Source organism: Lygodium microphyllum, chromosome 27, assembly GCF_053477565.2.
Source record: "Lygodium microphyllum isolate KBCC chromosome 27, Lygodium_microphyllum_v1.1.10, whole genome shotgun sequence".
NCBI classification, from domain to species: domain Eukaryota; kingdom Viridiplantae; phylum Streptophyta; class Polypodiopsida; order Schizaeales; family Lygodiaceae; genus Lygodium; species Lygodium microphyllum.
The window spans coordinates 84,088,457-84,110,591 of record NC_141161.1 but is presented as its reverse complement, the minus strand read 5'-3'; the positions used below and the strand labels follow the sequence as shown (position 1 = coordinate 84,110,591).

General features: G+C 41.3%; 1 protein-coding gene across 1 annotated transcript in view; it reads left to right on the top strand.

The window, feature by feature from the left end:
* The window catches only part of LOC148012543 (ribonuclease H2 subunit C-like protein), a 43,771-nt gene extending 26,244 nt beyond the window's left edge, over positions 1–17,527 (top strand). Inside the window, exons 2-5 of the mRNA XM_087669612.1 lie at positions 16,445–16,537; positions 16,697–16,893; positions 16,997–17,054; positions 17,185–17,527. Coding sequence (XP_087525738.1) covers positions 16,445–16,537; positions 16,697–16,893; positions 16,997–17,054; positions 17,185–17,213 — 377 coding nt within the window. The 3' untranslated portion in view covers positions 17,214–17,527. The remainder of the gene's footprint in view (positions 1–16,444; positions 16,538–16,696; positions 16,894–16,996; positions 17,055–17,184) is intronic.
* The last annotated feature ends 4,608 nt before the right edge of the window (positions 17,528–22,135 follow it).

Below are 22,135 nucleotides of genomic sequence, written 5' to 3'. Positions count from 1 at the left end.
GTGCCAATTACAAAAATGAGAGAGCATTTTTGACCTCAATGCTAGGAAGTAGGCCCAAGTCATTGCGCTAAAATCATCAATAATTAGCATGAAATAAAGACTTTCCTAAAGGGACTCTGTTCTCATAGGCCCACTGTTTTTTGGAAATAAGCTCCATGGGTTCTTCAGCCTATCTAGAAGCCTTGTTGGGAATTGAATATTGATGTTGCTTGCCTGAAATGTAGGACTGAGGAGGGATGGCTCACCCCAACATCTGGCAAACCACAAACAAGCTGGTCACGAATTGCCTTTTCAAGGTAATTGTAGTTGAGGTGGCCCAATTGAGCATGCTATAGCCTACAACTTGGTTTGAGATAGGAAGAAAAAAGTAAGGAAGTAAGGGTCGTGGAACACCGCATCTTGTAGACACCATTTTCCTTGTGCCCTTGGTGCAATACTTGTCTAGTCGTACCATCAAGAACCTTGAAGGAATTTGCATTAAACTCAATTGTGGGGCCAAGCCCACAAATCTTAGTCATTGAAAGAAGATGATAGCCCAAGCTTGGTACATAAAGAACCTTTGAAGTATGAGCACCACCTTGCTTGTTTGGAATAAGTTGCATAGTAGCTTTACCTTATATAGGAACATAAAAGCTATCACCAATGAAGATATACCCATGCATTAGACACATATGGGCCTGCCTTCTGGAGAAGGGGTTTGATGCAATCACAGCTGGTGTGCAAGAGAAAAAGAGGAATGAGTGAATGCGGGCCCATTCACCTTATCCCAATGGGCATGCACCTTGGCCACCTACATTTTCTCCTCTCGAGAAAGTATGGAAGAATCCTTGATCATTGGATGATTAATGGCCTTGGTCACAAGCTCCACCAAATCATATGATTCAAATATGGTTGACATTATCACCCGCCAAATGTGGTAGTTGTCACCTTCAAGCTTTTGATCTTGTGGAAGAGCCGGTAGCATTAGGACCTTGCAGTCCATTATAAAAACTCCATATTAGCTTCGGAAGATGCGATCACTTGAAAAATGCCCCGCACAACCTGAGTAGCCCCCTTTGACTCCGAAAAGGCAGCTTGCTAGGGTTTCCTTCACTCTTCCCAAACATTCTTTTACCATTAGAGGCAATGAAAAACTCTAATTTGCTGCAAAAGGCCGAAATCCCCTGCTTTGATAACTTTTCATGCACAAAAACAGCAAATAAATCTCCTTTCCCTTGCATCTCCACTCATTCGAGCCTTGTGTCAATGCGCAGCCATCCTGCTCGCCCTTCAATGCAGAAAATGCAGCCTTGCTGTCATGCGGAAATCTCCTTGCGTCAAGTCTGTCGGGGAGTGCATATCGGCCTGTCCGACTTGCTCGTGTACATGTTGATAAAGCCTAAACTACCTTGTCCGAGTCCAGTGCTTGTCTTGGAGGTGAGCAAATCTCTAATAGGAGGATTCTAATCATAGGGCTCCAATAGAAGTTGTGGCAGCTCGATCCACATATTGCATGGCCAAACATCTAGGAATGGTGACTTGGGATTTGGGAGGGTAGGGCCCTAAATGAGTTGGATGGGTACCTAGGAGAGTCATGTTGGTGTGATTCACTAGTCTCCCAAAAGCTAGTGAGGTTCTCGCCTTACACAATCGTGATTGGCAGGCATGTTTTGATGTAGGGCGACATGGATTGGGCCCTAGTACAGAGCATAGCATCATGCATGCTTTCTATCGGACCTTTTGGAGATGCCTTCTAGATAGTTAGGCATTTGAGGATGGTCTCCTACTTCTTATGGCTTGTGGCACATAGGGGCTTGGCATTCGACAATTGGTTGGCCCAAATGTAGTAGGACGGAGTTTGCTAGTGGTGCCCATTGCAACACTTGGAGACACAGAAGCATTATCTATGGTGGTGGCGCAATTGGCGTGGAGAGGTGCTTGTTGATTGCTCCATTGGGCGGAGCCTAGCTTGGGGTGGATCTCTTGGGGTGCTTTTTGTTGTGTAGTTAATTAGTTAGGGCCACCACCTACTATATGAGGATGAGATGTAGGGTATGATATTCATGAGTAAGGTTGGCTTGTTTGTGATGGTAGGCATGGGGGGTTTGCCTAGCTATTAGGTACTCGACCCTACTGCATTGTGATTAGTTGCTAGATGACTTTGAATGGTGAGAGCCTATTGGTATATGCCGCCTTGATAGAGCTCTAGCCATTGAGGGAGCAGCTACAAGGAGACTCTCAACACTCATGGATGCTTTGACAAGAGTTCCTTCAGCCTTGGGATGGCCATGGCTTCTTCTTCACCTTACAAGATAGCAACTCTAGGAGCTATTATACTCCTCCATGTCATCTCTCCCCCATCCCCCTTAGATCACCTTGATAGGCCTTTATATATCATTTGACTTGATTTGTAGGTAGCTCCACCTTGTTTGTGTAGCATTTGTCCTTTTGAGTAATACAATTAGCCGCACTTGTTCTTGCAAAAAAAAAGGAAGGGTTGTTGAGATCTATTGCATCTCGTTAACTTATCCTCACTCTCGTCAACTTCCAAGAGATGACGAATTGTTTGCTTTATCTGCATCTATGTGAGGGAGGATTATTGTGTTTGTAAATGATCCACATGCGAATCTTTTTGCACGGAGTACTGGTGTCCTCAATGTATGATATAGATTGATGACACAGGGGTTTAGCCCACCTTGAAGAGGAGATACCATTGTTATAATGATTGATGTGCATAAGCCTTGCGATGATTGTGTGGATACCAATGATTATACATCGGGTGCCATCTAATTGAAGGTGGTTGATCTATTGCATTTGAGGTTGTTGAGATCTATTGCATCTCGTTAACTTATCCTCACTCTCGTCAACTTCCAAGAGATGATGAATTGTTTGCTTCATCTGCATCTATGTGAGGGATGATTATTGTGTTTGTAAATGATCCACATGCGAATCTTTTTGCACAGAGTACTGGTGTCCTCAATGTATGATATAGATTGATGACACAGGGGTTTAGCCCACCTGGAAGAGGAGATACCATTGTTATAATGATTGATGTGCATAAGCCTTGCGATGATTGTGTGGATACCAATGATTATACATCTGGTGCCATCTAATTGAAGGTGGTTGATCTATTGCATTTGAGAATTGCACATTCTTTACACTCCAATATGATATACCACCCAAGCAAAAGAATTATTGGCAATCATTCACATGCTAAAAGTTTGGTGTCCTAATTCATGCAATGTTTGATCCCTCTTATAGATGGCCTAGTTTGCCTTAATTTCTTTGCAAGTAACTTCGCCTTCGTAGTTGCAAGGCGAGACAAGTGGAAGGCTTTTCAGAGTTTACGTGTGACATAAGCTATTGTTAGGTCACAACTAAGTTGTCAATGTGAGGTAGGTGGAACTCTTCCTAGAGATTAGTTGTGACATTTACTACCATTAGGGCACAATTGAGTTGTTGATGCTCTTATAGCATCTCTAAGGTCTATGCCTTATCTTTCTAATTATCTCAACTAACTCCCATTTTTTTGAGGAGACATTACCAAGTAGGTCCTTAGATCGGTTGGTTTTGACATCCAGTCCAAGATAGAACCTAAGCTTGTAGAGCTTAGACGGTTTGAATATCCATAAGCTAGCTACCAAGAAAATTTAGCACAACAATACTCCACTATTGGTGGACTATTTTCAATCAAGGCAAAGAGTATATGTGCCCATTGTAAGGATATCACGAGTAAATTTTCTATGCGTATACGATGCACCTATGTGCTAGACACCTTGGCAGACATTGGGTTTGGCATTGGATGATTGGTACTTTTGTTGAGTGGCAGACATTGGATTTGGCATTGGATGATTGGTACTTTTGTTGAGTAGTAATGAATTTTGTGGATGACTATGTTCATGAGGGTTGATAGTGTCAACCTAATATATTCAGTAGCACATATGGGTAGTGCTTTACAAATTTGATGGACTGTTACATTTTTGCAAAAGAAAGACCATGCAAAGCCACAAATTGTCTTATTTTTTGTGGAGTGGTGGCACTAGTGGTTGGTTTGTTGACATTAGTGGTGGCTATTACCCTAAGTTTGCTATTGTTTCTAGCAATTGATTTTCCAACGGTTGGAGACTTGCTTTTACGAAATTCGTCCATGAAATTGTTAATTGCTGCCTTCACGAGTTTAGTGGCCATTTAAATGGACTTCCATATTTGGAGTCCCACGTCCTTAGAGTATCTTGAGACTGATGGATAGACCGAAACAAATGGCTACACCTTGGAGAATGTGTGTCAAGCATATGCCTTTTGTTGTCAATTTGATCTAGACCATTTTGTTTCTTGGACTAGATTGAGTTCACTTGTAACAATACTAAGCCTTTGGCCATCCAATGTACTTGTCCCTCAATTAGTGTGACCATTGTTTGCCTGAAGACAGTGAGAATGCAATCCCTACCTGACTTTCTTTATGATATGTTGGAAATGTTGACTGTTGCTGGTGTCTACTCAAATTCTTATGAGCATCTCAAAGGCATGTGGATGTATGTGAAGGTATCGAAGGACTCTTACTCGATGCACATTGACATGCACGATAAAGTGTATCAAGTGTCCCATGTAAGCTGCTCGAAAAACACTTGTGGCAAGTAGAGTGAATTGATTGCTCAATTGAGAAAGTCGTGTACTTGGAGGATATGACTTGTAGTATTCTGCTCAAACCCACAATAATTCTTGGCCAGTAGAACCAAATGATTCTACCGATGGTTTACGTTGATTAGTTGGTCAAGTGAAAGACATGCCTAGAGTCAGAGCTTACATAGGATTCAATATGCTTGAGCTGCTCTTTTTTCAAAATTTGTCCTTGAAAACACTGCTGAGGACAGCAATCATTCATGAGGGGATAAGCATCACATCCTTGGACATCCTAGATGGTTGCTTGTATCATTGGCCATTGACCACTTACCATTGAAACATAGGTGTGAATATGTCCTAAAATTTAAGATGGTTGAAGGGTCTTGTAATGTAAATGTGCCCTAAGGTTACGATGGTCAAGTAGTTCTATAAATAGGACTTAAGATTCATTTATGCAACATCTCTTGCGAGATCCATTCTTAAACTCTAGACCCTTCAAGCAAGGTAACTGTGAAACTTTTCATCTCTGAAACGTTGTGTTTTAGTATGATATCTTTCACCCGTTGGTAGATCCTAAGTGAAAAGCTACATGAAATTACAAAATAACACATTTAACTGCATATATTCAGCATTGTAAAAGCATAGAAGAGTTACCCCAAAGTGAGTCACTAAGAGTACTCGCAAACGAGTTGGAGCCAAGAATGAAGCACTGATCAAGAGTGAATGACCATTGTGTATAGCATCATGATGTGTGGGATGTTGAATAGGGTAGTGGGATGGGATTTTGGAGAGTCACATGGAGGAGATCCGAGATGACTCAATACGAGTGCCTCACAAGAGAAACCCCAATAGCATTTCATAGAGTAGTATACATATTTCAAACATTCCCTCTTGATATCTAATAAATCTAGATTACAAGAGAATAAAATACAATGATACAAAGAAGTTAACAAAGTACTAGAACCATGGATGCCCCAACCCTATGTATAAACTACGTGTGCCTTGGAGATAGCACAAAGGAGGCTTCTGAAGTATGAAGTATGGAATGGAGAAGTTGTTAGCAGATTAGTCAGTTCATGGTTGGGTTTGTGCATGTGGTACAATAGGTTGGGCATGAGAGATATTTTAGGCATTTTATTTGTCAACATTTATTGAGATTTGGCATTATTTGTAGCCAGTCGGCTTGCATTTAATGCTGGACGACCAGTCATATTTTATGGTATTTATTTGGCCTATATATTCTCAGGCTTCCTTCTCCATAGTCATTCATCATCTGATAGTTCTTGGGGAGAGGGAGCATGTGCCAGTGCCCCCACATCCGGTGACTCACATTACTTGTGTACTGTCTTATGTCTTGGTGTATGGATTCCATTTTCCGAGCATACATTTGAGTTCTTATTTGTATTGTGTCTCTCTTTCTTTTCTTTTATCTTGTGCTCAACAATTTATTTCAGCACAAGGTTATGGTTCCATTGTTGCATCACTTTTGACATGGTATAAAAGCTCGAGATCAGTGCTTCTGCTGTGTTTTCTTGCCGATTTCAGGTCTGTTTTCGCCCTTGCTGATCAAGCGACTGCTGCTCCAACCAGGCGACCTATTTTACTTGCGTTTTTTAGTGACATCAGCATCTGTACAGCTTGCGTGTCCATTTCAGCCTGCGTTTTGGTGCCTCTGTATCTCCTCTTGGCTGGACGCTTGGATTATCAGGCCGTTTTTGCTGTTTTGGTAGTTTTTGATTGATTTTTTGACTTTTTGTAGCAGCTTTTGTCTTATTTTGGTCAGATTTTGGATTATAGTGTATGTGAACTCTTGCTTTTTGCAATCTGTGCTTGTGTTTTGGTTGTGTTTCCTCTCCAAATAACTTCTTTTCTCTATTTTCCTTCTAAATCCTCTACATCCACCAATGACAAGCTCCATGGACGTGATTATCACACGTGAAGTGTGGCAATGAAGGCTTGGTTCATCCAAAAGCGGTTATGGTACGCGGTTTGTGGAGCTATTGCACGTTCTCAACGACCTTCTCTTGTTCCATTTGATTTTGATGAAGACAACCATGAGGAAGTAGTGCTTACATGGAATTCGGATAATGCCCGTACTTACTCGGCCTTACTTCGATGTATTTTCAAAGAAGTCCTACCGGCAGTCACCATGGTCAAAGTTGCAATTGATGTACGAGGATCCTTTCACCATGAGGGCCGTTACTCTCTATGGCTAGCTCCAACAACGGAAGTTTGAAACCAAAGATATGATTCAATCATTTCTACTTCGAGTTACCTAGATCCAGGACCAACTTCGGACTATGCAGTTTGCCCTATCAGAGGCACATCTTGTTGGTATAGTACTCTACAAGCTTCCTTTGGAGTTTGATGGAGTGGCGAATGCTTTACGGGCATAAACATCTACAATTCTTGTTAGTTTTCTTCACCTGTCCTTGATGCTGCTTGAGCATGAGGTGACTTTGCGACTACTAGGGTGGCTTCTGTCACATTATGGAGGTTCAGGTGAGGCTCTTGTAGCTTCAGAGAGGGGTTTGAAAACGAAGAAGTCGAAGGCCCAGTGTTACCACTGTGGCAAGAAAGGACATTTATGGAAGGACTGCAAAGAGTTAGTGGCTTCCATGAAGAAAAAGAAGCAGAAGGCGAAGCGGGGTGCAAACTCCTCTGACAAGTCATCATTTGCCTTAAGATTCCGACTTAGATCCTCTGGTCAAGGTGAAGTCCAAGGTGCAGAAGGGATCCTCTTCTTCGGATTGTGGGAAGGGCTTGGTGGCCCCTTCCTCAGCTGCTTTCTAGTGGTGGTGATGAGGTCATCCCTCACGACTCTAGTGTCAGAGAGGGAGTGTGAGAGGGTGGTGAGATGGGGCAGCTGTGCCTCATCTATATTTTTATACAGATGCACAGAATCCAGAGAGGGATATCCTTGACGTATCGACCGAAGTTTGGTAGGTTCCAATCCTGGAGCTAGGATTGACATCCAGGCTCATGAAGGGTTGGTCATTTGACAGAGCGGGTGGCTCTCGTTTGGAGCTCACATGAGGGGACACTTTGGTGGTTTGGCCAAAGGAGGGGAATTCATGGTCATTTATGCGTTGTAGCATTGGTGATAGGATGGTCACGTGTGCTACGTCAGAGGCATCGTTGATGGACGTGAGAGCTGCTATGATTCTTCTCTATTTTTAGGAGTTGGTACGATCGACATTGACTTAGGTTCTCTTCGAGGCACCTTGGTGGTGGCTTGCGCACCCACTACTTGGGTATCCATGGTTCTACTTTGATGGACATTGCTGTTTGTACTATGATGAGACATTATAGTTATATATTGTATTGTATTAGATCACCCATGATCTATGAGAGGGTTTTAGCAGATTAGTTAGTTCATGGTTGAGTTTGTGCATGTGGTATAGCAGGTTGGGCACAAGAGATATTTTAGGCATTTTATTTGTCAATATTTATTGGGATTTGGCATTATTTGCAGCCAATCGACCAGCATTTAATGTTGGCCGACCAATCATATTTTATGGCATTTATTTGGCCTGTATATTCTTAGGCTCCCTTCTCCACAGTCATTCATCACTTGACAATTCTTGGGAAGAGGGAGCATGTGCCAATGCCCCCACAACCGATGGCTCACATTACTTTTGTACTGTCTCATGTCTTGGTATATGGATTCCATTTCTCGAGCATACATCTGAGGTCTCATTTGTATTGTGTTCTCTCTTTCTTTTCTTTTGTCTTGTGTTCAACAGTTTATTTCAGCACATGTTTATGCTTACATTGCTGCACCACTTCTGACAGAAGCAACTACCCACGAGTAGCACCTCACCAATATTGAAGATAGTCCAAGAAAGAGCTACTCAAAGCTTCAAGAAGACCATCCAATAGTCTCCAACCATACATAGTGTCTTGAGGACCACACCATGTCGAAGAAGTAGAATCATGTCCCAAGCCTTTGAATAAGGCAAGGACTAGACCTGTGAAATACCTTCTGCTAGTTTTGGATTCCTTCAAGGAAGTGAAACAATAAGAGAGAAATCTACTGTGTGCTCAGGAAAGATTGAATTATTTGTGGGTTCCTTGTTCATTGACAATCTGGAATCCATAGATAAGCAATCTTTTTCTTTGAGAATTCATTTTAGAACATAAACTTTTTACTCATTATTGACTGAATCCAAAAGGGATCAAGCCATGCCCATTCAAGAGTTGCCAATCACAAAGCCCTCCTCAAGGTGAATGTCATATCCAAAGAGGGCATTGATTGGTGTGAAGGATAAGGAAACCCTAAGACCGTTCTGAGAGAAAGTGAAGAAGTGGTAGGGTTTATAGTGGAGACAATAGGAGGTATGTTAAATATGAACAATGTATGAACTCAAAGATCAAGAAATGAGTGAAATGGTGATTAATGTACAATGATGGTACAATGGGGTCTTAGGTCTCCATGTCTCTAGGATCGGGGTTGAGATGTGAAGCAAGAAGTTTGGAGTTGATGGATTGGCTTGAGATGATTGTATTGTCATGGTTAATTAAGGAAGCAACACTTGTAAAAGGAGGATCAATGGACGGAGTAGAACACAATCTTTTGAGCAAAGGGATGTTGAAGACATTGGATGAAGGGGGCAAAGGGGATGTTTAAGCCATTGGATGAATGGGACAATAGTGAAGTGAGCAAACACAATCCTCCATAAATTCAGCTTGGTCAACTTGATCATTATTATTTTTTTCTCGCAACCTCTTTATTGCTACATGGCCCTATGTGGTCTTATACTTTCTGTCAAAGATTGTGAGGTTGATTGAGGGCATATTTCCCTCACTCACCATGTACAATGGACATTCTCTGCTCTCAGATTTCAGTCTTCAACATTCTTTCCTTTTTGAGTTCTCTCTCTCTCTCTCTCTCATATTCCACTTTCTCTTAGCGCATGCATGTGCTTTTGCAACTCTACTCTTTGACATGGTATTAGAGTAGTGAAGGGCGGTATTGAGGTGGGAATATAGAAAGAGGAGATTTCAGTGTGACAAAGGAGCTGCATTTTTAGCGTAGGAGTGTGTTCTAAGGGCTGTGCATCAAGGAAATCCAAGCGCATCACTTCACGGAAGTGTTTGTTCACATCTTTGCATTCAATCCTTGCAAGGAAGCATGTTACATGTGCTAATAATAGTAGTTATGATGTTTGGTGGCTCATATTTTATGCTTCTAGATGTCTTCTGCGTGCATGGTATCACAAAGAATCTATTGTTCATTTCAGCTTTCAATAAGTATGGATTTCAGGTCATCTTTGAGGATGATAAGTGTATTGTTAGAGAGAGAGCTTGACTCCGATCTTCGATTGTCAAGTACCTTGTATAAGGGCCTTTTCTTGCTGGGCACATATGAGAGGAGTTCTCATGATGCTGTGGTAGTTAGCACTCTTATATCCAGTATCCTATGAAGCTATGGTATGCTTGATTGGGTCATTTCAGTTTTGGCAGTCTAATGACTCTTCAATGTTAGATGGTGGATGAATTATCTCTTGTGAAGACCCCACCTCCCCATGCATATGAAGAATGTATATTGGGTAAAATGCATAGGTTTGCTTTTAAAAAGATGGTGTCGTGCACGTTGTCTAAAAACTGCAGCTAATACACTTGGATGTATGTGGTCCTATGAGGACACGAGCTCTTGGGAGTTATCTCTAATTTGTTACTTTTATAGATGACTACTCACAAAAGCAAAATTTGATGTATTCATGCACTTTAAACATTTGGTTGCTAAGCTTGAGAGAGAAACTAGTTTAAAAGTGTAGACACTTTGCACAGATAGAGGGGGTGGAGTATATGTCTCGTGCTTTTGAGACTTTTTTGTTTGAAATAGGTGTCACATACTAGGCCACTGCGAGGATGATCCCTTAGTAGAATGGAGTCACTGAAAAAAAAACGTACTCTTATGGAAATGACCAGATGTATCCCTAAGAGCAAAGGGGGGCCATGTAATTTTTAGTTAGAGGGTCTTTAGTGCACTAATCATGTCTTGAATTGTGCACCAACAAAGGCTTGGCATGTAAAGAAACCAATGGTCGATTGTTTTTGGGTGTTTGGATGCAAGCTTATGCACATGTGTCGAAGGAGCTTCGTGGCAAGCTCGATAAAAGGTCATAAAATGCATTTTTATTAGTTACAATTCGGAAAGCAAAGTCTATTGATTGTATGATCCACACACAAGTATTTGTCAGTAGAGATGTCATTTTTGCTGAAAATGCAGCCTTTTTGCATGATCAATTTGAAATGCCCACCAGCTATGACCTTGGGTGATGTATTTGAAGACCTGTTACCACTTTCTTTGGGGTTCGAGTCTACTGTAAATGGCCAGACAAACTTATTACAGCAATTCGGAAAGGTCATAAAATGCATTTTTATTAGTTACAATTCGGAAAGCAAAGTCTATTGATTGTATGATCCACACACGAAGAAGTATTTGTCAGTAGAGATGTCATTTTTGCTGAAAATGCAGCCTTTTTACATGATCAATTTGAAATGCCAACCACCTATGACTTGGGTGATGTATTTGAAGACCTGTTACCACTTTCTTTGGGGTTCGAGTCCACTGTAAATGGCCAGACAAACTTATTACAGCAAGCTGTTGCTGCACCATATGCTCCCGAATAGTAGGTACTTGATGATACTTTGCCTCCAATAGTGGAACATGTATAGCAAGAAAGGACTTTTGTAAATGCAGCGAAAATAGTCCCAAGATGGTTGTTACAAACTCTTTGGGAGAGTAAAATGGAGGCTTCCTTACCTTAGTGCACTAGAAGGGCTGCTAGGCATGCATATATATTGCAGGGGGGGCTCATTTGGCTAATCTTTCAGAAGAAGAAGATTATTGTGATGAGAATGCATTTATGAGCTACTATTAGATGATGATGAGCCTACTTCCTTGAAAGAAGCTCAGTAGGATGTATGTTAGATGTAGGCCATGCAAGAAGAATTGGATTCTATTGCCACCAACAATACTTGGGATCTTGTTGAGTTGCCATTTGGCAAGAAAGCCATTGGTACCAAATGGGTTAATAAACTGAAGCACAAGGTTGATAGTACTATAGATAGGTATAATGCACATTTGATAGCCGAAGGCTATGCACAAAAAGAGGGCATAGATTATGAGGAGAAATTTGCTCCTACATCTCGTACGAGTATAGTTAGGTATGTCATTGCTATGGCTACAAATTATGGTTGGAAAGTACGTCAGTTGGATATTAAGATGGTATGCTTGAATGGTGACCTATACAAGGATATTTATGTGTCACAACCTCCAGGATTTGTGGTGAAAAGCAAAGAGCACATGGTTTGCAAATTGCATAAAGCTCTTTATGGATTAAAATAACCTCCTTGTTCATGGTATACTAAGATGGTATACTAAGATCGATCCTTATTTGGCCAGCATTGGTTTCACAAATAGTCCAACTGCACCCACTCTTAACATTAAGAACGAAGGGGAAGCTTGCTAGTTTTCATTCTATATGTAGATGATGTATTGCTAACCGGACCAAAAGAGCATAAAATTTCAGATTTCAAGGCTGAAATGAAACATACTTTTGCTATGTTAGATATGGGCTATTTACACTACTATTTGGGGATTCAGTTCACTCAAAATCAGCATTGCATCATCATGTCGCAACGGCAGTATGTGGAATAAGCTTTTGCATAGGTTTAATATGCAAGATTGCAAACCTATGTGCACTTCTATGGAGCCAGGGATCAAGGTGTCCATGCATGATGGTGAAGAGATGTTTGATGTTGCAATTTATAGACAAGTTGTTGGTTGTCGTATTTACCTTTGCAACACACGTCCTAACATACAGTTTGCAGTATTTGAGGTGAATAGGTTTATGCACAACCCATGGACAATATATTGGCAAGTTGTCAAGTGGATCTTTGGATATTTACAAGGTACTTAGTCATATGCCTTATTATTTTTGCCTTGGGAAGGGGCGGGGGGGGGGGGGGGTACTTGAAGGCTTATAACGATTTAGATTGGGCTTGATTCAAACAATAGGCAGTGTACTAGTGGACACTGTTTCTCTCAAAGCTGCTCATGCATTTTGTGGCTAAGTACAAAACAACCTACAATGGCTACCTCGTTTTGTGAGGTTGAGTATAGGGCACCCTCCACAGCAACATTGGAATGTGCATAGCTGCATAGATTGTTGGGTAGTCTATAGATTTCATTGGAGGGTGCTATGCCCATTCTTTCCTACAATTAGAGTGCTATTGCAGTGCACATAATCCCGTTTTTCATGCTCGCACGAAACACATTGAGGTACATTATCTATATGTTAGAGAGAGATGCTATGTAGGAGAGATCAATTTGGTGTATGTTCCTATGTACGAAAATGTTGTCGACATTTTCGCAAAAGCACTACCTTGTGAGAAGTTAGAGGCTTTTCGAAAGTCCTTGAACTTGCTAGCTTTTGATGATTGATCTTATTGTACTTCCATCACATTGGCATTGCAAACATGTGTTAGAATTTGCCAATTCTATGGATAGTGCCCAATGTTTTAGTCAGTCAGTTTGTAGTGTGAACACAACTAAGTTAATAAGTTGTGTCACCACATTTAGAGTTAGTTGACTCAAGGGTTGGTCTACCTTAGACCTAAGGTTGTATTTTCATCTATTAATTTTAGTTCAAGAAGTACACTATTGTTTCAACTCACATTGTCTACTCCATTGTCTACTCTTACTTTCTCATTTCTCTCTCCTCCATAGCTGGTGCATTTTGAACAGCCAATTTCATGGTCTACTCCAAAGAATCTGGTTGTTGTGCCTCCATATCAGCCAAACTGGTGGTATGCAAGCTGTCCATAGACTTGGAAATGATCCCATCCTCAAAAAGGGGAAAGGGATACATCAGTAAGAATTTGGTGAAGTGGCTGAAGAAAGTGCCCGCATCCTCCTCTTGTTTTTGCCAGGACTCCCACTCCTCTTGTGCAACAATTTGTAGCTCCTTGGGGTAAAGTGCTGAAGAATGACTGAATGCAACTCAGCTCAAGTGCTCATTGCATGTGATTTTAGGTATGACTCCCACCATAGAGCTGCCCTGTCTTGAAGACTCTTCCGAACATGAAGAATCTTAAATCCCTCCAGTTGCCAAACTGAGGCAAGGGCACTATCCATTGCCTTCACCCAAGTCTAGACAAGCTTCATGTCTCACTTGCCATTGAATTTCAGAATGGTTAATCTCTTTGCCATTGCTGCCCGTTCCTTCTGGTGAGAGAGATGCGAAGACCCACTAAATGGTTAGGGATAGATGTAGAAGATGGTCAAAAATGCTAGGGATGGCTCAAGGCACCCTGTGGAGAAGGATTGCAGGTACTGGAAATATGAGAGGAGTAGATGAGTGCTCCCGCCCTGCGTGTTCCATCCCTCTATGTGAACTTGGAAGTTGGTGGTGGGGACATTTGAATAGTGCTAGCCCTCTCGTTGCTAGCTGGCAGAGGGTTACGGTATGAGTGCACTGTGTAAACTCTTGATTAGCTGAATTTGGAACCACCAACTGCTCCAGTCGCTCCAACTTGCACTTCATATGCTGCTCCATGTCGGTGACCCCCTCAAAGCTAGGAGACCATCGAACGAGAGGAGGTCATATGAGTTTGGAGGATAGTGAGCTCTTGGTGAAGCCTTAACTGCCTCCAAGCATGTTGCCTCCATTGCTGCTCATGCTAGCTCCACTTGCATTGCGAGGTCTATGTACAAAGCATCTTTGAAACCAAAAAGGTGTGTCATTATTGGTCCCCGTTTTTATTGGCTCCTCTACCATATAGTGTTTTCTTAGGTCCCTTACCCACACTGTGGACGTCAGAAAAATGGTAATGTGCATTAGATAGGTGCCTGAAAATGAGGGTATTATGTATGATAAAGCAGTTCCACATCCAGGCCATCTAGGGACTTATTCCACCCAAAAGCAAATTGCTCGCCCTTACACACATTATCGGGTTTGAAGCCTTCTCTTTATGAAATGTATCAGTGACCTTTCCACTTGGGATATCACAATTTGCTGTTATAGCCACAGCAAACATAAGCAAGCAGAATGTAAATTGTGTGCATGTAAAGTAGTGCATTTCAACTTCCTATTCAAGCAGCTCCCCACCCAGCATGTGTAAGGGGCGTTAGACATTCGTCCTACCAAAACTCAAAAAAAGACATTTAAATTTATTTTCCTTTTGGTGGCTGCTCTAAATTGGCCAAAAAGTTTGTAATTAACTAGCAATAAGATTGGCACATTTTTTCATTGCTTAATAGGTGTTGAGATATGGAGTTGAGCACATACAATCTTTAGCACGATAGACATGTGCGTTTGGGTTTTTTTCCAACAGTGACTTGTGCTATATGCTCGGGAAATGTCCTTTCCTAAAAGGAGCTAACAAAACAATGTAAACTCTGCTGTATCTTTATGGATGTGTCTTGAGAACCTACCAAGATGGTATTTTACATTTCAGGTTTCACTGTCATAATTTAAGGCACTTTGTATTTCCACATTCTTGAATACCTCTTTGGATTCCAATGTTCATGAGTAGCTCTTTGGATTGGGTTGCAAACTGCGAATCTAGCTAGACACATTTCGAAGTTCTGTGCATAAGTATGACTTGTTGATGCTCATGGTCTGCATCTGCACTTCCAAAGAAACTCACTTCATGACGGTCATCCGATTGTACATGTGATCAAGCTCCAACCATATCTCCTGGGCCATTGTCAAATGGTCAATATGAGAGATAACAACTGTAGTACGCGAGGGAAATAAAAACAAGTGAATGTGAGCATTGAGTTTATCCCAATGTGCCTGAGCCTTTGCCAACTTCACCTTATCACTAGAAGAGAGTTTGGACTTGTCTCGTGAAGAAGGACGATGAATAGCCTCTACAACAAGCTCTGCCAAATCATAGGACTTCAAAATGGCAAGCATCATGACCTGTCAGATGTGGTAATTCTCGCCATCGAGCTTTTGATCTAATGGAAGAGTCAGTAAGACGGGGTTCATGATTGCTTGAAACTCTGTCTCGGCCTTAGAAGACATCTTCACCTACAATTCCTGCACAAAACACAAAAAGCAGCCCCCTCTAAGACTGAGAATACAGCTTGCTAGGGCTCTTGACTGCTCGTCCCCCTCCTTCACCCCAGCTCTGAACTTGCTTTGAGCTCATCCTGAGGTGCTAGCCTGTACTTAAGGATGTGTCTTGCAAGGTTTATGGGCTGGTTCTAGATTCTGATGAGCCGAGAATAATAAAGTTTTTCTCGATGTAGTTCTCTCTCCAAGACTTGCTAACATGCTGCAGGCAAAGCAGTGATTTTAGCTTGCATTTTCATCTAAACTGTGCTAGACCTATGTTACTTGTATTTGCACATGCTAAACTGTTCTAAGTGCTCTTCTTTCCCTGCATTCACACTATGCCGGACTGTGGACTACTTTACTTTCTTTGAGTGTAGAGGATTCAATTCAGATCTGGTAGTTTATCAACCCTCAGTGAATCTGTAGTTTTATTTTGAGGTTTGGTAGCATTGTGCGTTAGGGCATTTGTGATTACATAGGTATGATGACAAGGTGGTTCTTCTTCAAAAAAATTACCCCCAGTTAAATTAAGTGGCCCACCTTTAGACTTGTTAAGCGCTGATTTAGTTCAGCTTGAGTTGACTTTGTTTTGTCTAAACTCTGTCTTTCTTTTTAAAGCGAAATCTCGAGAGAGCCCTTACTTTTTGGAATTAAAGTAGTGCTATGAGCTCATCTTGTAAACAAAGGGCAATGCTCCAGCACACGCCAGTGTGCACTTGTTAAGATAGCATTATGCAAACTGATCAGAACATTACTTGATGAAACAGATCTTGTGATAGAGGGCATCGAAGTGAAGGAAGCAGCTTTTCGAGGAAGAAAGCTCCTAGGCGGAACCTCCAAGCTTCCAGAGGGTTACTGTGGTACACACACACACTCTTTCTCTCTCTCTCCTCCCCCCCCAGGGGAGAATTAGAAACTTAAACTTTGATCGTGTTGGCAAAATGCTATTTCTCATGAGAAACAAGTAGAGATCAGGAGAAATAGAAGATCAACCTTCGATTCTGTTGGTTAAATGCTAGGAGTGCTTCTCGAGAAGAATATTTCGACTCGAGAAGGTACAAGACCATCAAAGAAGAAGGATGACGGCGCTTGCGACGTTGACGTCTGGAGCACTAAGGCGACTTTCCAGGATTTGACATACTGGCGACACGACGACAACCTCCATGCGGTAGAAAGTGGGCACAAGGTTTTTGACTGGCTGCGTCTGGCTTCAGCGGTATGTAGTGTGTGTACTAGATGCTTTCGTGCTGAATGGGCATATAAGTATGTGGGTGTCTGTAAATAAAAACACATGTTTTGCTGGGCATGTGGGTGGCTAGATACACAACCCCATATCAGCGGCGGAGGTGATCGTGGAACAGAATGCACAGATGAAAGGTCGGTAGACATGCTAGTCCTAAAAGTTTACTTTTTCTTTACCATTTGACTTTATTCTACGGTTGATCAGTTTGCATCATAACCTGCAGCAAAATGACCAATTGTTTGGCATATTTATCGTATATGCCAGGTCAAAAACGGAAGTTGGAGCAATCATGAAACAAGTGAGATCCTCCTGCAGCTAGGGTTCAAACAGGTCTAAGTGACAATACCCTGCTAGAAAAAGAACTAGTGGTTGATTTACGCTTCTTTGAAAGGATAGATGATTATCAAATGCTCACATAATGTTACACCCTAACGATAAGGGATGCCTACCTCTCACTCCAGGAGATTTTAAGGATCATCGTCATCCCGCGCCTATGGGCCAAATTGTTGTAAGGAGTTTGCTATTAAAAGGAGGGGATGAGCAAAACTCACAAATATATAGTGCATAATAATGCTTCATCGACGTGAAGAAGAATTGTGGTTGGTCATGGCTGGTTCACTTGCTGGACTTCTCATGTTTGGAATATTCTTGTTGTGTGTGTTGAGGCACAGGTAGTTGTCTAATAATCAATAGTAAAATATGATACAGATTGCATGATAGGACGGACAAAGTGGATTGGCTGGAGTAACTCTTTTGTATAGCTACGTGCGTACCATGTGATGTATGGTGGACAAGCTTTTCTTGCCGCAAATTGTCCTAGTCTAAAGCGCTCTACCCAGCATGCTAGCGCGCACGCATGAGTTGAGTTTGAGTCATGGAAGATGCATACATGCTCATACTGCCCTACATGGCACCGACTTTGCTGTTGCGAAGTAATCCACCTAAGTTGTGGAGGAGTGGCTCAGCTCTCACGTGGATCACCATCTCGGATTAAAGCCTTTTATCCAATTAATTGTACACAACTCTCACACGGATCATTGTCTTGGTTTAATGCCTTGTATTTAATGGACAATTATACATACATAAGTTAGAACTATGTATATTGAAGTACATGTGCTCTTGTTACCCTTGCGAAATCACATTGTCTTGTCATTCTTTGATGGTGCTGCATTTGAAACCAACGACATGGTACTCTAGGTTTGCAGCAAGGTTAAAGACATTCATAACTCATCTGAAGATGAGTCTGGATGCATGGATATGGTTGAGAGTAATAGATATGAGGAAAAGGAGTTGGTAGGATACATGGATATGATTGAGGTAGCGTACATGAGAAACCGGATAAGTTTGGTAGGATGCATGGATATGGGTAAGGTATCGTATACGAGAAACAAGAGTTGATATGATTAAATTGCATATAGAATGATATGGTGGGGCTTCATAAATAGTTGAAGTAGTGTATTCTATAAGAGGGAGCCTATGGGGGACTTGGGATGCAACTTATAAAAATTGTTCTTTCTAGGTCACTATTGTATCAAGGTGGCTTGACATTACCATTTTGTCCTATCCAGCTTGGGGTTCCATTGGTATAGAATGAAATTAAGTGCCAAGGCTACAAGAGTTATGATATATGTTATGTTCTCTAGGTGGGCTAATGATTAGGCTTTTCAACGTTTGCTATGATAGTTTGGCTACCTTGATACACTACCCACCTTGGCTACTTTGATACACTATCCGTTTGTGCTCTTTTTTAACCATCTCCACCTTGGCAACTTCACATGGCCATGTTTTGAGTTGTGTTGGCGCGAGTTTACTTGTGATCCATGTTCTGGTTCCCTTGAATTATTTTGATTGCTTTAACCCTTTCACTTGTCTTTTATGGTTGCAAAATCTAAAGTCACATTATCATCTTTCTTTTTGATGCACTATAATCACCCAATTACACACTTACTCTTTCAATCATGATAATTGTTTGGTCTTTCAATAATGATAATCCTAGTCATGCAAGGGAATTCTATTCTTTTTGCAATGCACATCCATTGATTAAAACAAATTTGTCGTTGTTCCTTTCCTCCTTTGCTCCAATTTCCTTTTGCATCTACTCTTGGACTTGTATTGTTATTTCCTTCACTCCATCTTTTATCCTCCTCGTAGTTATTTTAGTATCAATCTCCTTCTCTAACTCACGCAAGCATATTTGCACTAAGATGAGTGAGTTTTTCAATTCATACTTGAATTTGTGGGAGTAGATACTCCTCCCACGGGCTTGGCTCTAGAATTCGCTTGGATGGTGTTGTGTTGACTACTGAGAGTCTTTGCAATTGCATTGAATCAAGTTTACTTCTTGGAGCTTATGCTTAACTCTTGCCCCATGCATCATAGGGAGAGGTGATGGGACCATTGGTTATCATGTGAACGAGAGAGAGAGAGAGAGAGAGAGAGAGAGAGAGAGAGAGAGAGAGAGCGTGTGTGTGTGTGTGTGTCTAAGAGGCTACTTTGAGACCCAATAGATATGATGTCATGATTTTGATATCTCACTTAGAAAAAAGAAAGGAATGTTGGCCTACGCTAAAGCTAAAATGTTATAGTTGATAAAGCTAGATTGCTTTAGATTTGTAATCATGATAGCTAGTGATGGGTTACATGTATATAGAACTCATGCTAGGGCATAATGGTCCCAAGAGGGAAATAAAATTTTTTAAGGAGTTGCATGTTAACTGAGGGTGGCAGGGTGATTAAAGCATATTGAATATGTTCTCCTTAGGGTGTTGGGGCTTGTATGTTGGTATACTAGCAATCGATGAACTATTGAAATTTTAAATGGGTTCTAGGGTAGGTTGGAGTTTGCAAGTGATTTCATAGAGCTAGACTGGGGGGAAGCTTGTATGAGGTGGATGGCTATATGTAGCTAGTTTTACTAGTTTGAGCCACATGTTCTAGTGTCATTGGTGGGGCATTCACAAGGTCTAGGTGGAGTTAATCAGCTGAGAGTTGGGCCCCTTCGTGTTAGCTTTGTTGCTAGCACCACAAAGATTTGTTGTGCTTGTGTGATGCTTAAGCAGATAGAGTTTGAGGTGACATTGTAGTGTGAGGAGGCGGCCCGTTTAGTGAAGAGGTGTGCCCCCTCTAACCTTTTGATACATTGAGCAATGTGTAATGGTCCTCTGATTGTGTGTTCTCTTACTAGAGTTGGCATAGGGTGTTTGTTGTGTTTGGTATAGTATACACCCACTCCAAAGGTGTCTAGTTGTCTCAACTTGAAGTGTGAAGAGGTGGGTGCTAGCCATTCTCCTATTAGGTCCCATAGGCCATCTTTGTCTTGAAGGTTCATACTAGTTTTTACCAAGTCCTCACATTGTCTCTTGCTTGCTCAATCATGTGGTTCCACACCCACATTGTATTGGGAAGGCGAAAGTACTTGGGGGATTAAGTCCATGTAGCATGGATAATACATCAACTTGTGGATATGAACACCCTAAGTTTGTGTCTACTATGATGTCATGAGGACCTAAATGCTAGTTTGGGGCATGCTCAATATAGAAAACATAGTCACCAATAAGACCTAGACCACAATGTATGGTTCCCAAGTTTGTGCATATAATGGTGTGTGGAATTGAGATCTTGCTTTGGATCATGTGGGACATCATTATCATCAGAGGATACTTCCATAGCTACCATCCATCATAACTCATTCTCATATTTCGCAACTTGCTTCTTGCCTTCATCTCACCCTTTGTGATCCTTGCTCTCACGTCTTCTTTACCCAATTTGCAAGCATGGAGGATTGAACACTCACCAAATTCATGGGTTTTTATAGAGCATGCAACTTAGAGATTAAGAAAACTTCTTCAAGATTGTAAACCCTTAGATCTCATACTACAATATGGTTTTGGCATGGGTTGAGCCTCAAAGGGCTTGTTGATTACACAAACCACTATCTTTAGGAGCATTGAAAAGCAAGTTTGTGAACAATGTATCTCATACCTTCTATAAGAAAATTACCAAGTAGGAAGCCAAAACACTTGTATATAGCACACTTAATTATCAATCTCTCTCATGGATAACCACTTTTGTCCTCCTTTTGAATAGGCTTGATGATTCCCATACTCTACAAATCAACATAGAGGGTCAAGTTGATACCATACGTAATGATGTTCATGACCCCAAGCCAGAGTAGCTAAAAAAACATAAGAAGCGTAATGATCATGACCCCAAGCCATAGTAGCTAAAAAAACATAAGAAGCGTAATGATCATGACCCCAAGCCATAGTAGCTAAAAACACATAAGAAGCAAAGGTGGCAAATAAAGAGCTTGTCGTAGTCCTTACTTGCCTCAAGGTGGATGAGAGCGGGGATGTAGACTCAAGGGTGTCTAGCCTTGTTAAAATCTTTGACCTTATAAAGTTCATCTTTCTCCACGATGTGGAGATGGTTAGTCCGAGAGAGGACGAGGCACTCTCCCACCCTATATGTGAGTTTCTAGTACGCCAACCCCCCCCAACCCAAAAAAAAAAGAAGCTTGAAGAGATCGAGGGTGTCATTGATGTGCTAGTGGTTGCAGTTGGAGCAAGCTCTAGTTGGGGTGAAAAAATATGAGACCATGTGCTAGGGTGTAATGCAACACGACGGAAAAAATTCAGGGACTGCATTTTATTTCGCGTTAGTTCTAGCAATGAGTAATCAACAAAAGCAACCTTGGAATCCTACCAATTGGAGTCAACAGTCATCTCAACAAGGAGTTTTGAATTAGAATCAGAACAAAGCCCCTTATGCATCAACCCAACTTGTCTATGTGGTGATCATAGAGACACCTTGAAACCCCATTGCAAGTGTATTAGGAGGAGAAAGCCTAAAGGACTATTTGTTAAACTTAGTTGCAAGGCGTTCACCAATTCAAGGAAGTTGATGATATCCTAGAAATGGAACTATGAAACTAGCCTTTCTTCGAAGGGTGATAAATGATGCGATTATATACTAATTATAGCGAGAAATAAATTCATATAAATTGAATCACAAACATTATTGATTAATCTTAGACAATGCCCAAAAATTGGTGCTCCTTACACTCTTTGCTTTGCAATTCATAGAAGTACATTGAGATTTCTCCAATCTTCTTCGAAGTCTAATGCCTCTTATTATCATAAATGAACAACAAGCCTTTCAACCTATTTGCCCCTTGATTTGACAAGGGATTGGCCTCCACTTGATCCTTAATTAG